This window comes from Salvelinus fontinalis, chromosome 5, assembly GCF_029448725.1.
Source record: "Salvelinus fontinalis isolate EN_2023a chromosome 5, ASM2944872v1, whole genome shotgun sequence".
In the NCBI taxonomy this organism is placed as follows: domain Eukaryota; kingdom Metazoa; phylum Chordata; class Actinopteri; order Salmoniformes; family Salmonidae; genus Salvelinus; species Salvelinus fontinalis.
Window position 1 is genome coordinate 38,363,566 of NC_074669.1, and position 22,342 is coordinate 38,385,907.

At 41.9% G+C, this 22,342-nt stretch overlaps 1 protein-coding gene and 1 pseudogene across 4 annotated transcripts; both read right to left on the bottom strand.

The window, feature by feature from the left end:
• Positions 1-530: 530 nt before the first annotated feature.
• Positions 531-9,483, bottom strand: LOC129855553 (paired mesoderm homeobox protein 1-like). 4 transcript variants are annotated; one of them, XM_055923340.1, is made up of 5 exons: positions 8,591-9,483; positions 4,964-5,139; positions 3,403-3,584; positions 1,929-1,990; positions 531-1,640 (listed from the first exon to the last, which is right to left on the bottom strand). In XM_055923340.1, the coding sequence occupies exons 1-5, from the start codon at positions 8,835-8,837 to the stop codon at positions 1,585-1,587; spliced, it is 723 nt and encodes a 240-aa protein (XP_055779315.1). In that variant the 5' UTR covers positions 8,838-9,483; the 3' UTR covers positions 531-1,584. The 4 variants fall into 4 exon arrangements, with proteins under 4 accessions (XP_055779315.1, XP_055779314.1, XP_055779311.1 ...); XM_055923339.1 differs by having other exon boundaries at positions 1,925-1,990; positions 8,591-9,482; XM_055923336.1 differs by lacking the exon at positions 1,929-1,990 and having other exon boundaries at positions 533-1,640; positions 8,591-9,478.
• Positions 9,484-15,846: 6,363 nt separating this feature from the next.
• On the bottom strand, positions 15,847-22,135 carry LOC129856084 (RAB6-interacting golgin-like; annotated as a pseudogene).
• Between the last annotated feature and the right edge of the window lie 207 nt (positions 22,136-22,342).

The following is a 22,342-nucleotide window of genomic DNA, read 5'->3' on the forward strand; positions in this document are numbered from 1 at the left end:
AATATCCGCTTTTTAAAGATGGAATATTTCAGTTTGTAGTAATCAGCACATCGGGAACAGCTTAAGGTTTGGAGAGTAGAATTATTCTGAAGCAGAAGTCTGTCTCCGGGTTATCAAACACTTTTAAGGGGACTTGCACAACTTCCAAAACCCCATTTCCTCTCCAAACAACCACTACTTCAAAGGTACTATTTCTTATATATATTTTTTAAACAAAGCGAATGTTCGAAATGGTCTCTGTTGCAGTGGTCGAATGGAAATTAGACTTGCTGTTATGGTTATTTTAAAGTATACATGTTCTCTATGGATAAGTCCTCCCTTGAGTCATAGAAAGATAAAACTAACCATAGTAAAAAAGTTGATATGATTCACTTTGTTCACTCAATAGCTCAAAAAACAATGCATTCTGAAAATAACATTATATAATGTTAAATTATTCTAAAAGTGATCACATCTTTATATCCATTTAAATACTTTATTTCCCATGTGGATATCACGGATGGGTAGTGCAACTCTCAAATAGTTTTCAACCCTGTGAGTCCGACACAGTGGCTTTACTTTGCTTGAAGTGTATTTTATTCATATACATGATTATCTGTTACAAATAAAGGATATCATACCAAGATTAAGAGAAACTACAGTCTTGTATTCAGAAATAGGTTACATTAGCCTTTCCGGTATAGTGTACCATTACATGAATCAAAATGCGTCGGGGGAAAAAAAGTTTGCTTGTCAGTGGCATAAAATAGAAAGATACAGTATGTGAAAACTAAAATTCTTTAAATGTATAAATGTTTGCGACCTCCCAATTTGCATGGATAAGTCCTTGTTGTTGTTTGTTGTTGTTGTTGATCAGAAGGTTGCTCATCCCATTCTGGTGTTATAATCCTATTGATCAGCTCTATTATAAAAAGACATTCCACTTGAAAAGTAGCCCATACTGGTGTCTCCTCCCTCACCCCCAGCAAGGCACTGTGGTCTTGAACGTGACTCAAACTATAGACTGACACTGACAGTCTGACAATCAGATTATTTTGTCAGGGTCTGAGAGAACACCTCTCCGTTGATATCTTTGGAAATTAGCCTTTCATTCAGCCGACACCAAATTGAAAGAAATAATAAAGACGACTGAAGCATCCAGTCTCGGTCTCGATGTCTTTTGGTGTCATTGGAAGGTACAGACAGTGACGTTTCAGCGATGCTCAGGACAGGAGAGAGGCAGCTCACAGAAACAGCCTCTCCGATTTCCCCAGCGTCACTTGCTTTCTCATCTGATGCTTCAGCTATGAGGACAGTATAGGAAGCACGTCCATCACTATAGCGACGACGCTCTGGAGCGAGAGGAGACTTCAAGCTAAAATTCCATGGAGGGTGGTCAGATCTTGATCATCCCTGTGGGGGGCCAGGCTGGGGTCTGACTGTCTTTCTGTGTGGGACAGACGTGAAGGAGAGAGTCCCTGCTCCTGCCCCCAGCCCCGCCGTGAAGCACTCTCTCCCCCCTCTCTCCTCAGTTAACCGTGGGCACCTGGTTCAAGCTGTACTCCTTGGCTTTGAGCCGCAGGTTGGCGATGCTGTTAGCCATGTTCATTCCCTGGGATGTATTGGGGTTGGAACATGTGGGGGGGTAGGTTGCCATGGTACTGGAGGAGAGAATGGAACAGAGGGAAAAGGTCAGATAGAACTGTAACCAGCGGCGATCGAGCCAACATAGCAGTGTGAGTTCAACTAGAATAGCATCGATATTAACATCACAAAACTCATAATGAGGAAAAACATTAAATGTCTTTAATTGTTCATGGCTGTGAAAGTCAAGATTTTGGTAGTGTTTTTAATGATGGCAATGTTTTTTTTTTTTAAATATCAAGACTACAAGCCAAAAACAAAAAAAAAGAAAGGAACCACATGTAGTAAAGTGAAAGAGTACTTGCTTTCTGAGGGCAGCATTTTCTGTGGTACTCGCATTGGCCCTCCCTCCGGCATTGGGTACCAGCTTAATAAGAATATATAAATGGTGTTTAAATGTATGTGTTAGCACGACCACATTAGTGTGATATTATTCACTGGTATTACTTCTGGTCATGTGACTATCCACTAGTGCATACAGCCAGGCCAGAAAAGTGTTCCCCACTGAGGTCCAATTGGAGAAGGGAGCTTTTGGCTGTAGCAACCGGGTCAAACCTTTTATACTGAGTTTCATAAGGGGGGATTACTGTAAATCACAACCAATGTAACCAGAGTCACAAAAAATCCTGCCCAGTGGAGCCTGCTGTTGCTCTAATGTTCATTACTTGGTTTTGTATTGCAGAGAAGGTCGCAAGGGTCAACAGTGGATTTAATACAGTTTGTTTTCAGATTATCACCTCCTCATGAGGGTCATTGGATCTCGCCCCATCCCTTCTGTTAAGAAGAATTGAGAGAAGGAAGGAAAAGAAAGAGAGAGAGACTGACCTTTTTACAGATACTCTATAGATCTAGGAATAGGACTAGATCCATATTGTGCAATGTCACCATAGATTATACAAAACATTCATGCATAATGGTTTGGAAATATAGGTCTCCGATTGCAACTGCCATGGACAGGGTATCATTAAAGTACACTACCATTAAAAGTTTGGGGTCACTTAAAAATGTCCTTGTTATTTTTAAAGATTTTTTTTTTTTTTGTTCATTAAAATAACATCAAATTGATCAGAAATACAGTGTAGACATTGATTAAAATTAAGTGACCCCAAACTTTTGAACTGTAGTGTATATGGAAAGTCCTTGGAGAGAGTGTAGAACTGGAGAAAATAAAATGAGAGAGTGAGGAGAGAGGAGAGGAGAGAGAGAGATAAAGAGAGGGGGGGGGGGGTCTGACTGAATTTGATCACTGAAGCTTTGATAAACAAGGCCGTGCTTTTCTAACATTACTTTTAGCACAAATCCCCAAAAACTAAACACACTATAAACTAAACTTGACTATTGTTTATCAAAGCCAAGGTTGAATACAGTGACAGTTTCCTTGGATCCAGGCGGCAAGCGGACCAACAGAGGGATCTATAGGGGTTAGTGTAAACATGAGGAGTATGTACAGGTGAGATGAGGAGGTGGAGGAGGAGGAGGTGGAGGTGGAGGAGGAGGTGAGATGTAAAGGGAGGAAATGAAACAACAACAGACAGCAGCGGGGTATTATGGAAGGGTGATGGGGCTGGAGGTGAGGGGTGGTGGGGTGTTAGTGAGGGGAAAGAGGGTTGAAGGTTATGGATGGTGGGGTGTTATGGACGGTTTGGGGTCTGAGGTTAGGGTGGTGTTTAGGAACGGGTGGTACGGTTAGATGTGATTATTGCTAGAGGAATGAGTGGGTAGAGTGAGAGAGGGAGCCCGAGGACGCATGGGAGTCAGGACAGGGGCGAGAGGGTCTACCTGTAAGGAGAGGCACTACCCCATGACAGGTAATCGTTTGGGCGGGGGGCAGGGCGGGGTACGATGGGCTGCTCTATGGCCGTGACGTCCCCGGAGTAGGACTTGAGGAGCGAGGCGTTCTTGCTGGCCAACATGGCGCGCTCATTCCGACGGAACTTTGCCCTTCTATTCTGAAACCACACCTGGAGAAAAACAGCAGAATGTGAGAGAACATTCTCATTCAAGGAATTAACATAAGTATCCTCGAATGAAAGCAGTCTGATTGATAATCACAATAATTATATACGTATAAATTACAGTAAATAAACATATTTTAATACCTTTTATAAATCCTTTACAATATACATCTATGTAAATGATCACTCATATCTTTATACAGTATTTTAGAACTTATATCATATCTAGCTCCTAAATGTAATGATTTTAACTACTTCTCCATGACATCCATGTTTAACATTTTTACAATGTGTAAAATAGGTTTACATGCATGATCGAACGGGCAATTCTTCAAACCTTTGTTCATATCTATAGATACTGTAACATAATATAGCCGTATCGCTCAGCATGATGACCAAATACTGTCCTTTCAACAACCAAACTTCCTCACGGTGCTTCGAGCCTGTGATACTCAACCACACACACTCACACGTTTTGTTCTTCACGCACGCACACACACTCTCTCTTTCACACACGCACGCACACACACACACACACACACACACACACACACACACACACACACACACACACACACACACACACACACACACACACACACACACACACACACACACACACACACACACACACACACACACACACACAGTCACACGTCTCCTTTATTAGTAGATCAAGGGGCCTGACTGGGATTACTAATAATGGCGTTCCACACCGAAATCAAATCCATTATTTAACGCTTTGGGAGCGCTGAGGCTCTTGGAGGCACAGTGTCCACTTACGCACTACTTCAGGAATGAGCCCAAAGTCTCTTTTATCAAAGGATTTCTGCATCTCACTCTGGTACGCATTAATCGCAGATGTGTTTTCTCTCTCTCTCTCTCTCTCTCTCTCTCTCTCTCTCTCTCTCTCTCTCTCTCTCTCTCTCTCTCTCTCTCTCTCTCTCTCTCTCTCTCTCTCTCTCTCTCTCTCTCTCTCTCTCTCTCTCTCTCTCTCACACACACACACAACTGTACCATCAAGATCTACCCGAGTTGATTGAAGAATGTGTAGATATTGTACATTATCTTGTCCGAGTTACATAAATAGGCTACAAGGTTCTATTGGTCCTATTAGTTTCCATAATGAGAGTCTAAGTGCCTGGGGATCACCTATTAGGATTTTGCTGAGGAGTCTTTCTTATGATGAGATAACATAAGGACCCACAGTCACCTGGCGCTGTTAGGATTACAGTGTTGACTGCTTGGGGGGCGAGGTCCTCTGTGGCTCAGTTGGTAGAGCATGGTACTTGCAACACCAAAGCTGTGGGTTCTATCCCCGATGGGTCCACCCATAGAAAAGAAAAATGCATGCGCGCATACAAAATCGCTTACTATGGTCCTACCTGCACCCGTGCCTCTGTGAGGTTGACCCTGCGTGCCAGGTCCTCTCTGACGAAGGCGTCGGGGTAGTGTGTCCTCTCGAACACCCTCTCCAGAGCCTGCAGCTGGCTGCTGTTGAATGTAGTTCTGTTCCTTCTCTGTTTCCTCTTTTTCTTCTCCTCCGCGTTCAGCTGCTCATCTACAACACAACACAACACAACACAACAACATTGTCAGATGCAGGAAAGAAGAGAGGAACTGTAGACCATCCGCCTTTGCACTGGCACGGGATTAACTATAATCTAAACTCTAGAGACGAAAGTAAATGTCCGCTCACTGTTTCCTGCCTGCATCCGAATATGCAGTTCTATATCCCATCATTTGATTATTGAATTTATACACATACATGTTCACATATTTTGACTGTGATTGTTTTTAGTGTGTGAAAGCTCTATTTGAGTGGTCCACAATGTGTGTTTTGTCTGTATTTTGTATTGAAAATGATTGCGTCATTGTTGAGGGACACTTGAATAAATGTCTCTGACTCAAACTCCACTAGGATAGCGACATACCCGTGTATAATATACGGAATACAGGCACACACAGGCTTACAGTACACATAAACACATTTCTTGTCAAGATCACCATATCGTCATCAAGTGTGTCCACTGTGTACTATTTTCTACAACTCTTGGTGGCAACAAGCTCAGTTTGTTGTCATCATATAGTGTAATGAGGGGAGAGAAAGAGCTTTTCTCGTAAATCAGAAACTATATATGTGCTTTATTTCTCTTCTCAGAGGATGCATGACCTGACTTCTTCTATGATCGTATTGTGTTAAGCATCACAGACATTTCTACTGTTGCTACAGTCATGTGTTAATAAAAAGTAAGCCGACACGTCCCTTTTGCGGGATAGTTGCAATTTCATACTGAAGGACAAAAATGTAGTGTTCCCACAATACATGGAGGTGATTTTTGCCCGTCCGTTGGAGAGGAAGCCCATGGTGAATGTGACATGATTGAGTCTTTCTGACGGTACGGAACAACCGCCCTAGTGTATCATTGAAGGCCTAATCTCATAGCAATAGTAATTGTGTTGCAAAGCAACAACGCACACACATTTGCACTTTTACACATGCATTGTGTATGCCATTGTGTGAAACAGAATAGAGTATAGTTTGGACTATTTCACCAATCACATTATCTTATCTAAAGTTTGGTTTTTGATGTGCATAACAATAATGCCTGCTAGCCCATAGCGCAGTCCTAAAATGAAATATTAAATCCGTATCTTATCCATTTCCACATTTTATATACATATGTTTAATAACAGGAATATACAAATATCAAGAATATAACCGGACAGACTAATAATACAAAAACAGATTGCGCAGTGTCCATCCACATTGAGAACACAATTCCAGTGCTAATTCGCGTGTCTTAACCATAGGATATTATTCATCTGTAACCAAATTCTGAAGGCTGTAAAGTTGCAATGCACTCATTTAAATATGGTATTTCGTTGTAAGCTAATAATGAAGGACGAACAACTGCCAAGTCAAAGGGGGATCGCAGCAGTCCACATTACAGGACTTAAATGCTAGTTGTGTTATTATTGTGTAATTAATATGAATTATATGTATACGATTGTAATGGGCTTGGAAAATGGCCTTCAAAAATAAATATTTATAAATTTAGCATGGAAAAATTTTATATACACTATTTTCACAAGACAACATCTGCCATAATATTATAATCATAATATTTGTTATTGGATACAATTTTGCTGCTTTTTTTCCTTGCCAAAAAGGTTAATGTGCCATTTCGAAATGAACTTAAAACATTAGGCCTAAATGAAAATCACTAGGCTAATTGTGCACTAGGAAAATGTTTGTCCCTGGTACAGGAATGCATTTGAAACGTGTTTTTATTATGGGAAGGATTAAGACATTATCATCTTAACACATTCGTCCAAAAGTGCAGTTATTGTTTTCTTACTGAAAAATGGTGAGATGGTTCACTGCAGGCTGACCTAGCACACTTCCAACACAGCTTTTAGGTGGTAAATGGGGTGAAAACCATCGCATTAAAGCAGATGGTTATAAATCAAGTGGATTTAAGCCTAAACCAAATTATAATAGTCTCGAGCCTACTGCGAGGTGATCCCATGCAAAAAATAGTTTTGGGAATCGGTTAAAGCTCGTGTGAAAATGCTGGTAATATATTTTCAAAGTGAGAGAATTCACTACAATCATTTATTTATTGGCTTTGCTTGATGGTAATTATCCAAGCTATGTGCACCTCCTAATATCACAACACGGGTATTGTTTGTTTTCGATGAATGTGTTTAAGAATTCCAAACATTACACAAACATCCAACGTGATTCATTAAGGAACATATTTATTCTTGACAAGCAGATCAAATGAGGTTTTGTTAATTGATCCGGTAATTGTCAGAGCCATGTCTAGCAGACAGATCAGATAATTATGACAAAATGATTAGGTATAAATATTCTGAAGTTGTTTGACAAGCGAAATAGCTTTTGAATTAACGACATCACCTAGCGCCTTCCCTTACCCATGTTTCTCACACACCTCTCCTCGAGGTCTGATTTACCCATATCATAACAATAACAGTCATTAAACCCTAACGTTTCTGTCAACCTCTCCAAATGACTCTGGATATGAGGGCGTATCACCCGGGACCTGACTGGTTTATTTACTCTCTCAACGGCATGCCTGAGTGGGAAAGCACCACTGTGTTATTTGGCTTGTACTGGGGTGTATTCAAGTTTACTTCAGTCTCATCAATCGCCTTTTTAAAAGAGTCATAGACAAACCATAGGTCAGGCTATCCGGACCCATTTGAAGTCATCTAGGCAGTTGTGAACGGCTCAATGGTAGTGGTTTGATTTACTATTGTAAAGCTTGACTTATTTTACTGACCATATCCACCAACATTGCCATACTTCGTTGACATCAAAGTGTTAATGGTAAATGGATGGCCATTTTTAGTGTAGCCGTCAGATATGATGTATTACCACGAGTCACGAAGGATTGCTTCCATGCGCGCGGTAGGCTGGACAAGCCTGGACAAGACTAAATGAAAATAAATTAAAGTAGCTTCCAGTAGCCTGTGTAAGGGTCATACAATTCGTGGCTCCAAAGAGTCCCACTTAAATTACAGATGGCGCACACCATAATGGGTTCAACCATCAAACAATGCGGATTATTTTGCGGATTAAAACCCTCTCAAAATGGGTTTATATACCCTATATAGACCTACACTCTCAAAAAAAAGCTGCTATCTAGAGCATAAAAGGAGTCTTCGGTTATCCCCATAGGATAAGCTTTTGAAGAACCATTTTTGGTTCCAGGTAGAACCCTTTCGGTTCCAGGTGGAACCCAATTGGGATTCATGTGGAACCCTTTCCCCAGTGGGTTCTGCATGGAACCTAAACAGTTCTACCTGGAACCAAAAAGGGTTTTCCTATGGAAACAGCCTAAGATCCCTTTTGGAACCCTTTTTTCAAGATTCTAGCCTGCATTTGCTAATGTAGCCTAGAAAATATATTTCTGCGTTAAGGTGTTGATGACAACCTCAGTCCCGAGTGTATAGGCTGCACTTAGAGTGCACTTTGCACTTACTCTCCTGCTGAGTAGTGTCGCTCCCACTGGTCAGACCAGGGGACTCCAGCATATTCCTCCCCGCCTCACCGACACTCTCGTCCGCCTGGGTCCCAACCCTTTCTCCGGCCTCCTCCAGGTCCAACAGGTGGCTCACGGAGAAGTTCTTTTTGGCTTGAAGGTTTTCCAGATTGGATGTAATCGAACTCTCCAAACGATTTGATATCGTTGCTTGCCTGTCCATTCCATGTGCATAGCTAGAAGTCATGACGCAAATAGGACGCAGTAAAATAAAAAAAACTGAGCAATAATAATAAGCGAGCCAAATTGATCCCAGAACTCACTAACAGGAACAGCGCCTCCAAACCAGCAGAGAAGCCTACGTTTTCCAAGCAAAGCAAAGTTGCGGCTCACATCCAGACGGAACAGTAGTGGTAAACCAAACTTCTACAGACAGAGGAGAAAAGCTTTTCTCCTCGTTTGTTTCCCGGGATCACAAATATCTACGCATCTGGCCCATCCATACACGCGCATAAACAACAAATATAGGTCACCATATAAAATCACAGCATCCTGCAGCTGGGTTTTCAAGAAGTACTCTTAAAAAGTCCTGTCCCACTTCCCACTCCTGTTGACTCACGGTCGCAACTGACTGAGTTTAGTAGAAAGTGCTGATGGCGAACAGATGCGCTCGTGTGTGCGTAAAGCTGGCTCAGCTCAGCAATGGCACTGAGAGGCTGGACGCCGCCGCCTTTCTTGAAGCTATTGCTTTTTCTCAGTGAGAATCAGTCGACATTCTCTCTCTCTCTTTCTCTTGCTCCCCCCCCTCTCTCTTTCTCTCTCTCTCTCTCGTTCTCGCTGCTTCTCTCTCGCCCTGCAACTTCAAACGAGCCTCACGCTGGCACGCTGCGGATGCTGCCTGTACCAGCCGGGGAGTAAATGAAACGCTGAGACCCCTGGGAGGGTATATGGACCCTAATAGGAACCCGTAATTACGTGCGATGCCTTTGTGCTGTTTCTGACGTTTCACAGACCCCCTCTCTATTCTCCCGTCCTCCTACAGCTCTGCCCTCCACTTCAGCAGCACACACCACACCAACAACATATCCACCACCCAGAACCCACTGATTAAGGCTTTTAACGAACCTTTGGCAACCTTAACCAAACCCTTAATTGGAACCAGCGGCGCGAAGAGCCCCGCGAGCTCTGTAGGGGAGGCGTAATTATCCCCCAGTGCGATGATAGAGCCAGTAAAGAGATATTAACTGTCGGGGTACTCGGCCCCAGACCAAATCACTATTACTGCACGGGATTCAGCCGTGGCCCATGCCTCCATTTTCCTCAGATATGTGGACATTGAAGGATAGGTCATACTGTAAATGCTATGTTTGATAAAAGCTTTAAGAAGAGACATTGACAAGACATTTCGTCTGCCCGTTGCAGCTATTACACGGATGGCTACAATAGGTAAAGTTCAACATAATCCAAACATAAAAAAATGTCAACCAATATATTATTATGAATAAACTGTGATGATGCAATTATTGTCATAGGTTAGCTAAGTTTCCCCCTGGCACTCAATGGTACAATCAAAACCAAACCCCAGACATTCTATTAGGCTACACAAGCCGTTGTCTGACAAACATACATTTGTTAGACTTTGGGTTTAGAATTGGGGTCTCATTTTGTGCACGCTCTGAGTGGGAGTCTTGACAGGGGGGCTAGGGGTGGGATGTAGGAATGAAGGAGGAATGGGGAGTGAGGGGGGGGGGGGCTCCATGTGTTTAGATGGGAGCTAGGAGTAGACTATATAAGCTCCAAGCTGCTATAGACATCCCAGCTTCCATCCCCTGATCTGGGAAAAGAACACTTGATGCCATCAAAGACATGCAATTGAATCCAGATGCGCTGCTTTAGTTCTTTCCATGTATTTAATTTAATGAAGGCGCGGGGACAAAGTAGACTTTTTCATCATTAGTTTCCCCTCCAGATTCTATTTTCCTGGCTACACGTCCATGCTGGTGCCAGCGTAAAAAGCCTCCCCAAAAGTCTCGGCCTAAACCTCTTCTCTTCTTAAAGTTTCATATACTATTTTCACTCCAGCTTTAAAAAATATTCTACGAGAAAGTTAGAAGCCTATCATTCATGTTGGTCTGACCAAAAAGTCAATGTAACTCCAGGAAACTTGCCATCCTATAGGTGTAAACCTATACCTTTGAATCAACATTGTTTCCACGTCATTTCAACCCCAAAATCAACGTGGTGACGTTGAATCAGTGGAAAACTGATTGGATTTGCAAAAAGTCATCAACGTAAGGGCATTTCGTCTTTTTTCATTCAAATTTTTATCTAAGTCCAATGGCTTGTTGAAATGTTTTGTTGAATTTCACGTTGCATTTACGTTAGTTGACAACTCAACCAATTGTAAATAAAACTCAACATTGAACTAATGTCTATGCCCAGTGGGAGTATACACCTAAAGAACCAACATTGATATTATTTTATTTTTTTATTCATCACCAGATGGAATACTCATATGTATGCCTTGTTTAGCGTGGCACATGTATGTACTAAATGTGGTATTCAATGTAGTAATGGGAACTTTTATGAGAGGAGAATAGAAAATCCGTGTTAATGTTTTTATTTTCATCATTTAAAAAAAATAGACCTAAATATTGTTGCCTAATGTTCAAGGCTCCAATCTTTGTACATCTGTAAGGGTCAAGCAAAACTGTTTTGCTCGGAAAAGTTCAAATTATAAACAAAACGTTTTATAACTCATATGTCTGCATAAAAATCAGAAACATCGTTGCCCATCTTACAAGGAACCAATTATGCCCCTGCGATACAGGTGCGCCTTTACGCACGCACATTTTATAGGGCAAATGTTTGCAATCTTTTTTATATTTTTTATATTTTTTTACGTAATATGTTTATTATTTCAATTCATTATTTAACCTTGTAAAACGTAATAAGCCCAGATTCACTGAGATATTACGAACAATGGAGAAGATGAAACTAATTGAATGTAAATGGGAAGCGACGAAAGTGAGACGTGCTCAGTCACTATGAAAAAACATTATTGTAGTTATTATTTTCCCCCTATTGCCTCGATGTAACGTCCTTGAATTCTCAGTTTCAATAAGATCATTTGATCACACACTTCACACTTACTTTTGGCCTGTTATTTTTCATTACAAATCAATCATTGTTTCGTGCATCTAAGGAATTCACTCTGGTTATTAAACAATAGCTACAGGAATAAGGGAAACGTAATGCACTAGGATCATGTTGATACGTAGGCCTGTTTGTGAAAGCAGCTGTAAGTAAATATAGGATACAGGGAATCGTATGGACACGTCATAGAAAGATATTTTTAAAATAAGTCTTCAGTTTTCAAGCTGCAATAATTGTGTACCACAATTAGGCCTACAGTGCTGAAAACATTTATACAAAATGAATGTTTGGGAAGCTGTTTAGACTGGAATACAGAAACTGAAATAACAATAATATGAAAGAATACTAATAATAATAACCAAACGGTTTGAAATAATCGTGCATCAATACTATATAACAAGGCATTTATAATTAATTAAAATTGAGATGTATAGAGCAATGACATAAAAATATGCACGCTCTAAAACGTATATCCATTATTTGAGAAGCATGAAACCGTTGCCCACAGAAGAGTGCAACAGCAGCGGTTGGCTTTATAATCAGAATCAGCGCGGGTGAATTAATTTCACTCGCGCAGGGCTTTGTAAACTCTGTGTGTTGTTTAATCGGGAACAGATTGTTTTGTCGGAACACCACACACAGGCAGTTCGCAATTAACGCTCCGAGTTCATCTTAAATAGAGTCAGAGAGAGAGAGAGGGAGAGGGGGAGAGAGAGACAGATTGAAAGAGAGAGAGTGGCTCATGCCCCTTCAGCCAGAAACCAGTCCCAAACCGCGAAGCGGGGACTGAAATTACGCACACACTATGCCGCACCGGCAATACCGTTATCAATACTATCTAAGTGGAAACCCTTGTAGTAAATTATCTACTGTTATTACCTCGAACCAGTTAAAATCAAATAGCTTCTGTGTGATAAATTGATTTAGATGATCTCAATTAGAAATTGACAATTTTTATTATATTGTTATTGAAAGCATCTGCCAATTGTGGATTTTGATGTTGTAATCAGAACAGATCTGACGATGAGAATTCCCTTGTTGCTGCAATCAGGGATGGAGAGGAAGGGTGTGGGGGCTGTAGGCAACACATGGTATCCCGTACAGAATATGGAAAGTCAACAAGGAGGCCATTTACTCTCAATTAGGTAAATAAGGTCCAATCAGCACCACGGGTCACTGGACAGCACTGCGGCCAGCCAGCCACCCCGGCCGATAGAGACGCATGCCGCCGCCTGAGATGGGTGCAAGTCACTCAGCCAAGGAAAAGGCTAACTTTTACTTAAGACACCACAGAATCAACAACAATGCAATAGAAAAACACAAAGTGTGAGTTTTCATTGGGGTTGCGTAAACGCTGGTTGGTTGACCATTGCTGCAGGTAGGCTTTTCAATGTCAATCAATGCACATTATCCTCACACGAAATATTTTTCCAGAACAATTTCCAACAATTTTGATACAATTGTTATTTTACCTATGTGTATTTATTCACACAATTATTTAAACATATTTTTTTAACAAGTAACGAAAATTCTAACTAAAGACCAACTGAAATCATATTTGCCCAAGAGTCTTCCAGCGTCACTAGCAACATGAAAATGCAAAAACAAACTTTCGCCAAAAGGTAAATTCAGGGTTCATATATATCTGCAATGATTAATGATTCATATATATATATATATAAATGCCTAGCTACATTGATTTCAATATGGCTGTGGTTAACACATCGGCCTACCCATTTAGAAATAACTACTTGATAAATAACGTGATCCAAAAATCTCAAATCTACACATTGGCTTGTTAGAGCCTTTTCCACAAACATTCGTTTTTACCGCCCTAAGTAAACTGCATAGATACATTATGCAGTGCAGTTATAGTTTAACTCTCCACCATTAAGTATAATTTACAAATAATTAACAAATATCAGTTGTTTAATGTCAGTGTACTTTTTCTTGATAGACCTGACTTGAAATTAAACGTGTACTTTTCCATATACATCTTGAGGAATTGTTCGTGGTGGAACCAACGTGATTTCTTTTAATTAATTAATTGGCAACATTGATCGCTGCGTTGACCATTCTGTTTCAATTGTGAACGCAGAGATCAATATTGCCTGAGGCTAAAATAATATAGCATATTCATTCATTAAAACATTTGGGCATAGGCTATTTGTCCTATGGCTTAATTATTAATGGTTTGTGCAAATCCCATAGCCCACAGTGCCAAAGTCAAAATTCAATAACGCCGATGAGCCAGATGGCGGAGATTTTCAGTAAAAGTTGATCTCACGGCTTCTCTGTGGTCGGTTCTCGGGTTACACGGCTTTCCTCAACCTGTATAGGGACGCTAGCGCCACATAAATCACACAGTGCTCTAGAAGTCCGCCGCTCTCTGATGTTGTTTGGCCCTACCGCCTCACCAAACCAAATGGCTAATAGTAATTTCCAATTCGTGTTATTGTAGTCTTCTACCGTATAGCCTATAGATCGCATAATCATTGGGCCAATACCCCAAGTATACTACTGCTGAATTATCAAAAACCAGTCCTCGATAGAGCTAAATGAAAAGACTGGCTCCAAGTCAGGGCTGATTTTTCCATTTTGATTTTCCCATACAAGAAAAATCGCTCAACTATTTTCTGAGGAAGCATAGTCCTGCACGCAACTAGCCTTTAAACATTCGTCAGTAAATAACACATTGTTGTTATTAAAACAAATGAGTAAAATATAATTTCAGGCAGGATATCAAAAGCATTAAAGCGGTGACCTGTGAGGTGGAGGGGACATTCAGTGGTCACTCACTACTCGCCAACTAATTAAAATACTGGGGTTTATGGTCTCTCTTTCAGGCGGCCAGATGTGACCAAATCGCTGTAAAATCTCAGAGTGGTTGACAGAACACTGGACTTTAAAATGACTTGAGTTCGAAAATGTTCTCAGTTAATTCCACCCCGGCAGCACAAACTCCAAGGAATCCGTTTCACCCAAATACCCTTCAGACGTTCAGTTAGAAAGACAGATTGAAACAGATGATTCAAAATACCTCTTTCTGAAGATGAAGATGAAAATGACAAAAGCAAAACCTATAAATCAGATATAAAAGACATACAGGTTTCTCATCCATTTCATTATAACCCTTTATTCACATGAATTCAACAGACCAAGAAGACATGAGCAACATATAACCAAGTGTTACTGTTAACAGGTTTTGTGCAGTTGCATATGTTCAGAATATATGTGCATTCTTTACAAAAGCAAGGACAAAACATACCTAAATACAAAACTGCAGTGTAAAATAAACGTTGAAATATCCAGCCGCTTTAAATAATCCAATTTCAAAACAAAACTACAGATCTGATGGATCTAAACATATTCACATGAATGTGTTAACTTCAAGGTTAAAAACAAAAAGTATACACAATTGATCATTTGGTACCAGGGGCACACACAGGGACAGAAAGTTAGTTCTACACACAAAACAGCCAGCTGCAGCACATTCATATTAGATACATGTTATATTGCTGCAGACACATTTGTTCCATAGAGCGCCACTGAAAACCAGCTCTTCTAAATCCATAATGGTATGTAACGGCCGAGGACCAGTTTCCTCCGAGAGAATACATACATACATTAGGAGATATCACCTTACCATTCTGCAAGTCTTTACCAAGGAAGCCCACTGTGACTGGCAGAGACTGAGTTGGGCTTTGAGAAATACCAGCACTTGATAGCAAAAACCCCCAAGATAATATGTTGATCTACGACATACAGACAGACTAGATCTGGTACAGTGCTGCTTTATTGAACATTAGTATCTTATATTCATCTGTACCCTGGAACAGATGAGGGACGCTCAGGGGGTAAAACGTTAACCACCTTCTTTCAAACCAGACCAACTCTAAAACGGATATGCTTTCAATTCTACATTTTGCTTCGGAAGAAATGACGGAGAGAGAAAGAAAGAGAGAGCATTCACTTCTGATGTAAGGTCAAATGTTGTGTAAAAGAAGAGCTTGAGGCAGAGCCACATTACGAGCACACAGACAAAGCACCCCTAACAAACAATAACAAAATACTCATGTTTGTTCTCAGTGAGCTAGTTCTCAGGCATCACATGCATACAAATCTAGGGAAGACTGGACAGCATTCTCTCCATCTTCCTGGACCTTCTCCACTCCCTGCTTGTCTGTGGCACTCATCCTCTGTTCCTCCTCCTCCCGCTTCTCCTCACTCTTCCTATCCTCCTCCTGTTCCTCCTCTGTGGCCTGAAAGGTGTAGTTGCTGCAGAAGCTCCTCCAGGTTGTGGGCCTTACAGAGCTTGTTCTGCCGGATGATGGCCCAGGTGCTCCGTCAGTTGCTTTTTATCTCAGTCTTCTTGTGTAGGTCCAGCTTGGCCGTCACATGCTCAGCCTCCGCCTTCTCATAGCGCTTCCTGAACAGCAAAGGAGAGAAGACGGACGGAATTGTGAATATACTTAATAGTTTATTTTGTAGCAATTCATGGAATTTCAGAGAAAAGGGACTGCGTGTGTAGAGCGAGAGGCGTTTAGAGCGGCAGGGAGCATAGCCCTAGCGGTTAGAGCTTGGCCAGTAACCAAAAGGTTGCTTGTTCAAATCCCAGAGCCAACAAGGTAAAGAACCTGTCTATGTGTCCTTGAGCAAGGAAGGCACTTAATCCCAACTGTTCCAGAGTCGCTGTTGTTAATGGCAGACACTGGATGTTAATGGCAGACACTGGCTACCACATCTGCAAAGGAGATGATCGTGGACTAACAGTAACATTAACATCGACAGGGCTGTAGTGAAGCGGGTTGAGAGTTTCAAGTTTCTTGGTGTCCACATCACCAACGAACTATCATGGTCCAAACACACCAAGACAGTTGTGAAGAGGGCACGACAACACCTTTTCCCCCTCAGGAGACTGAAAAGATTTGGCATGGGTCCCCAGATCCTCAAAAAGTTCTACAGCTGCACCATCGAGAGCATCCTGAGCGGTTGCATCACTGCCTGGTATGGCAACTGCTCGGCATCTGATCGTAAGGCGCTACAGAGAGTAGTGTGTACGGCCCAGTACATCACTGGGGCCAAGCTTCCTGCCATCCTGAACATATATACTAGGCGGTGTCAGAGGAAGGCCCAAAATTTGTCAAAGACTCCAGCCATCCAAGTTATAGACTGTTCTCTCTGCTACCGCATGGCAATCCACAGACCCACAGATAATGGAATCTCTATTGCACTCCACACTGCCCTTTCCCACCTGGAGAAAAAAGGAAGGAACACCTATGTGACCCATCTATATCACCCACCTAATTATTAATTAATATTTAGGGCCTCACAAGGGGGTTTCCATTGAAAGCGATGAAATACTTTTTTTGCAGGCGGTTGATTGCCATGTGAGGAAGACCCCAGCATGCTAGCTAGTGCTAGCTATCTACAGCCAATCCAACCCTGGCTGGAAGCTATAGTGAGTGTTAAATCCACTTCAATCAGTGTCGATGAAAGGGAGAAGACAGGTTAATAAGGATTTTTAAGCCTTGAGACATTGATTGTGTATGTGTGCCATTCAGAGGGTGTGCTTGCAACCCTGTGGAATGCTTTCAACACTTTGTAGAGTCCCTACCTCGACAATAAGATGCTGTTCGGAGGGCAAAAGGGGATGTAACTCGATATTAGGAAGTTGGCCCTAATGTTTTGCGCACTCAGTGTATATTGTGATGTATTGAAGGAGTACTCTGAATAACCTGTAGGAGGCATTGTTTCCAGGGTTGAATGGAGGCAACAAAATCACAGATGTTCGTATGAGAAAAGCCAGGACTGTTGTGCTTTTTTGTTGGTGATACAAATACGAATAATGGGTTTTAGTACATTAATTAGGTGAATTAACTGAGCATAAATAGACTAATTACATTAGTTTGAGTGTGGTGAGTCCTAGTATCCATAGTAGGGAACAGGCCAACTCTCCCGGCGTGAAAAAATTATCTTGATTGAACAGAAGTCCATCTCTATAGCAAGGATTCTGCAGGTTCTGCATTCAGTGTCTACCTTGCAGTGGTGTCGTCCCAGCTGGCCTGCTCGATCACACCTCTCAGGATGCCAGTGTCGTTGGTCGCCATGTCGGCCAGAGTCTTTCTGGATCCTCTTCAGCTTCACAGCCTTGGCCTGGGTCTGTTTGGATCTGGGTTCACACAAAACAGGAAGTTGAGTGAACTTGTGCATGATGTGCAACCAGGAAGTTTCTCTATTGAACAGAGCATGTTCATACAAAACAATTGGTATCAGAGAATAGTTAGGACTGATAATGTGAACTATGGGTCATGTCCTTACTTCTCAGCGATGGTTTTGGTCAGGAGGGCTTTCTTGCGCTTTTCCTCTCTTCTATCATCTTTTGGTCTTGCTGAAGCAGCTCTACGCAAGTCTTCTCCACCTATAATAACGAGGAGTCTTTACACAACACAGAGAAAGGCAATCAACAGACATAATTATGCATATGATCTATAAACAATAAAGGACAGTCAGTTATTAATCTGCCTTAGATACGTTTTTTTACTAACGCAATACTGCACTCTTCTTGGTTTTTTGACCTAGTGAGTGTCAAAAACATCACTGCCATGTCAAACTAAACTATGATAAGATCATCATAACACATTGCTCTATATCGAACGTAACTATTATATCAAAGACTTACTAACAATTCCACCTCTTGTATTTCCAACTCCTTGGCAATCGGTGGTTTGACCTCTGCTGGTGCAGGGGCATGGTTTATGGCAAGGGATTTTTTGGGCTGAATTCCTCCACAGGTGTTGTGAGGGTGACGATGGAATGACGGGCTGAATGACAGCCTGGGGCGGGGGCTTAGTCAGCTGCGGGGGGGTCTTAGTGAGCTGCTGCTCGGGTGGTTACGCAGGCGAACCGGGTCCACTCTTTTGCTGAGCAGCTAACTGGAGGGCTCTCTCTCGCTGCAACTGCAACTACAACCTAATTTACGAATCAATGGATATCTGTGGAAAGCCGACAGATCCTCTATGGCTAAATTATGCTAACGCATTAGCTTGAAGTCAAGTTGAAGTTACCTTTCTGCTGCAACTTTTGTAGCTCCTCTTCCGAAAACCCTGCCCTCCAGCCGTTTGATATCGTAGGAATTTAGCGACAAGATATTTGTTAACTAATAAAATTAAACGTTTTTGCAAAACCACCAGCTAAAAGTGCCCAAAGTTAATCACATTTTAGCAACACTTTAAATATTTGTTTGTTGATGCCACGTCAAACAACCTAAAAGACAAAAAGGACCAGTGAAGGGACACTGGAGTACCTGTTTGAACACACACAAATACTAAACTTAAATTGATCAGTGAGAAAAAAGCTTTTTTTTTATAATGGAAAAAGTAAAATACTGGCATATACTTTGGATTCTAGTATGCTTCAGAGCCAGAGTTTGTCCATAAGCACTGGCCTAGTGTCACGCCCTGACCTTAGAGATCCTTTAAATTCTCTATTTGGTGGGTCAGGGTGTGACTAGGGTGGGACATCTATGTTTATATTTCTTTGTTGGCCGAGTATGGTTCCCAATCAGAGGCAGCTGTCTATCGTTGTCTCTGATTGGGGATCATACTTAGGCAGCCCTTTTTCCCACCTTCAGTTGTGGGATCTTGTCTTTGTGTGTTGCACGTGTTGCACTCCTAGCTTTACGTTCGTTGAGTTGTTTTTGGTTTTTGGTGGAACATTTCAAATGAAAGAAAATGTACGCCTACCACGCTGCACCTTGGTCTTCATTTAACGACGGACGTTACACCTAGGGTCAGATCTCCTTGATACCATTGAAAGCACTTTTAATTTTGTTGCCAGCCTTCAGAGAAAACTTTCGGCTTCATAGGTCTGTCACTGATTTATTTGTCAGACACTGTACTCAATATTTTGGAAAAACCAAAGGACAAAATAAGCATGGATTATTTAAGTAACATTTAAGTAATTTCATAGGAAATATTTGTTTATCTCATCTTCCTCTTTACCTAATCAAACTCTATCCTAATCATCTCTTTCAATTGACCCTTGGGGGTCAGAGTCAAAGGTCAATGAAATAATGTTGCAATGCGCAACAGCATGAAGTTCAAAAAAGACTGGATAGAAAGCAGAGGGATCCGAGCGATATGTCAGGAATCTATGTTTACTTCATCAGTCACAGTAGACCTATCGCTTTCTACTGTGGAGTCAGTGGACTTAATGGCCAGGGCCAGGCTGAAGCATTGGGGCCAGATGGCAGCCAGGGTTAGGAAAGACCTGCTGCTGGTCATTTAAAGTGTGTTGGCTGCTTGTGTCAGGGCAAGGTAAGATGGGGCCGGCCACGATCTTGTTTCCCTGATTACTGGGATGTATGGGGGGCCCTTATTATAGAAAAGACATACAGGGACACACAGTTGTTATAAGTGGGGGAATGTGATGGTGGGGGAGGTTTATGGCTTTTGATGATGGCTGTGCAGGGTTCAAAGGTTCAAAGTGTCAGAGGACAAGTTTGCCGCTCACGTGTGTAGGGGTATGGCTGTGTGTGTGCAAGCCTGGGAGAAAGTTCTTTGTGTGTGCACCCCCTTTTCTCATACAGCGACTAAGCATCAATTTGGAGTGTGTTTATTTATGTCTTTAGAACAGAACCTCTCTGAAGGTTGAATGTAATGAATAAATACAATCTTTGTCCATAAGGTCCATAACAACATGTCACAGATCGGACGGGACATCTGGGACATTCATGAAAAAAAGGACCATTTATTTACCATCGACTTGAATCCCCCTCATTTATTACCAGGATTAATTTATACTGTAGTACAGATGTTAGAACAAGGAAGTTACCGACAGCATGATTTCTTACAGCCCAATAAACCCCAAAAATATGCATGTACAGTAATATGCAGTACAAGAAAAAGGGAAGAATTCTTAGGGGACATATTATCTTCAGCAACACTTCCACGGTATGTCAGATGTCAGATTGAACCAAATGTTTTGCTGCAGATAAAAAAATGTAAAATAAAAAACATAAAAAGCTTTCTCTTATAGATGATGCTCTCTCATGAAATACAATTCATCTTAGTCAGAGAAAGATGAACAGGGGAATAAAATAAACATTATGTGTGATATGGAGTAATACGTGATAGACCCTTTCATTTTATTTGCCTAAAATAATGGAGAAAATTCATCTAGTTAGTATAGTGTTGAAAAGACAATGACTTTGAATGTCAAATGGGAGTGCGCACTATCATCACAATCAATCAGGTTTAATAAAATAAAATAGAGTGACTAATAGGGGTGAGTGGGGGCTGAAAGCATGGCCATGCAGCAAGTGCATGCGTTGCCCTTGCCCTCACTGTCATCCATAATCTTCGCTTTTAGTCAAACAGGAAACAGGCCAAAAGATAAACAGCCAATCTGAAGGGGACACATCTCAGAGAGTCAGAGGGCTCAGGAGAAATTGGGGATGATTGGGGGTCAAACCGTACCCGTAGCTCCGAGGTAGAAGCGGCGGCGCATCTAATTGCTGTTTAAAAAGCCCATATGTTTGGGGCTGCTCTGACCCCTCTGTCCCCCTTCCCTATCCAACTCCAGAACAGCCTTCCCATGCTCCTGTCCCAAATTAGTTCCTTAATTTCCATCCCTGACCTCTCGTCCTGCCATCTGCGGTGTGTTTGGAGCGCTAACCCCAGTTGACATCATGCACACCGTTTTGTCTTCATCTCTCTCCCCCTCTCCCGTTCTCTGTCACTCTCTCTCTCCCCCCTTTTCTGTCTCTCACTCTTTCTTTCACTCTATCTTCCCACCTCCCAAATACACACTATTCCTATCTCCTCTTTTGGAGAAGAGAAAAATGGGAAAGATCTGCACACTTCCCACTTTTTTCCCTTATTCATCTCTCCCTAGTCTATCACAACTTCTATTGGTCTCCCTTTTTTCCCACTCTCTCCATTCCATCTCCCTAATTAGGTGTGCCTGCACTGGAGTAGTTTCAGATATATTAATAGTCAATATACCGTAACGTTCTGCTATGTGGGTTTTGCTGTCCCAGGGAGTCATTGCCAGAGTCCCATTGCCATCATTATTTCCCCCAAAGTGGCTCTAATTTTGTGCCATGCTAAACCAGTGCCAAACTCTCGTATAGCTCTTGGCGAGTCTTCCTCTCACACATCTGAACAGAGGTCTGTGCTCCGGGCTCAGAGGTGTCACACCTGTAGAAAATAGAAACACATTGAAACAATGGAGCCCAGTCTATCTGTCTCACCTGCCTCCCCGCTCCTCTGTTTCCCCTGGCAGCCCTCCTCTGTGCGGCCCTTTGTGCACACTAGCGAGCTGATTGGACAACACCCAGTCTTTCAGCATGCTCACAGCCACAGCATTCAGCCCCAGCCCTGACATCCAGCTAGCTTCAAGCCCTGGCAAGGGAGCCAGAACCCCAGGTCCCAGCCCCAGAGCTAAGCAGCAGGTCGGAGATTTAGTTGGAGGGGATCCAGCATCCACGGGAGGATCCAGCCTGTCAGTTTGTCTTGAGATGATGTTGGTAAACCATAAACAGTAGGACGGGACTGATACACAGAGAATGAGAGATGGAGCATGGGCCAGCCT

Bases quoted from the DNA above. Each gene is read 5' to 3' on its own strand.
- LOC129855553 (XM_055923339.1), bottom strand. From the start codon at position 8,837: ATGACTTCTAGCTATGCACATGGAATGGACAGGCAAGCAACGATATCA. The intron at 5,140-8,590 runs GTAAGTGCAAAG...GTTGTGTTGTAG, and splicing joins CGACACTACTCAGCAGGAGA to ATGAGCAGCTGAACGCGGAG. The intron at 1,991-3,402 runs GTAGACCCTCTC...ATTCTTATTAAG, and splicing joins GGTAGTGCCTCTCCTTACAG to CTGGTACCCAATGCCGGAGG.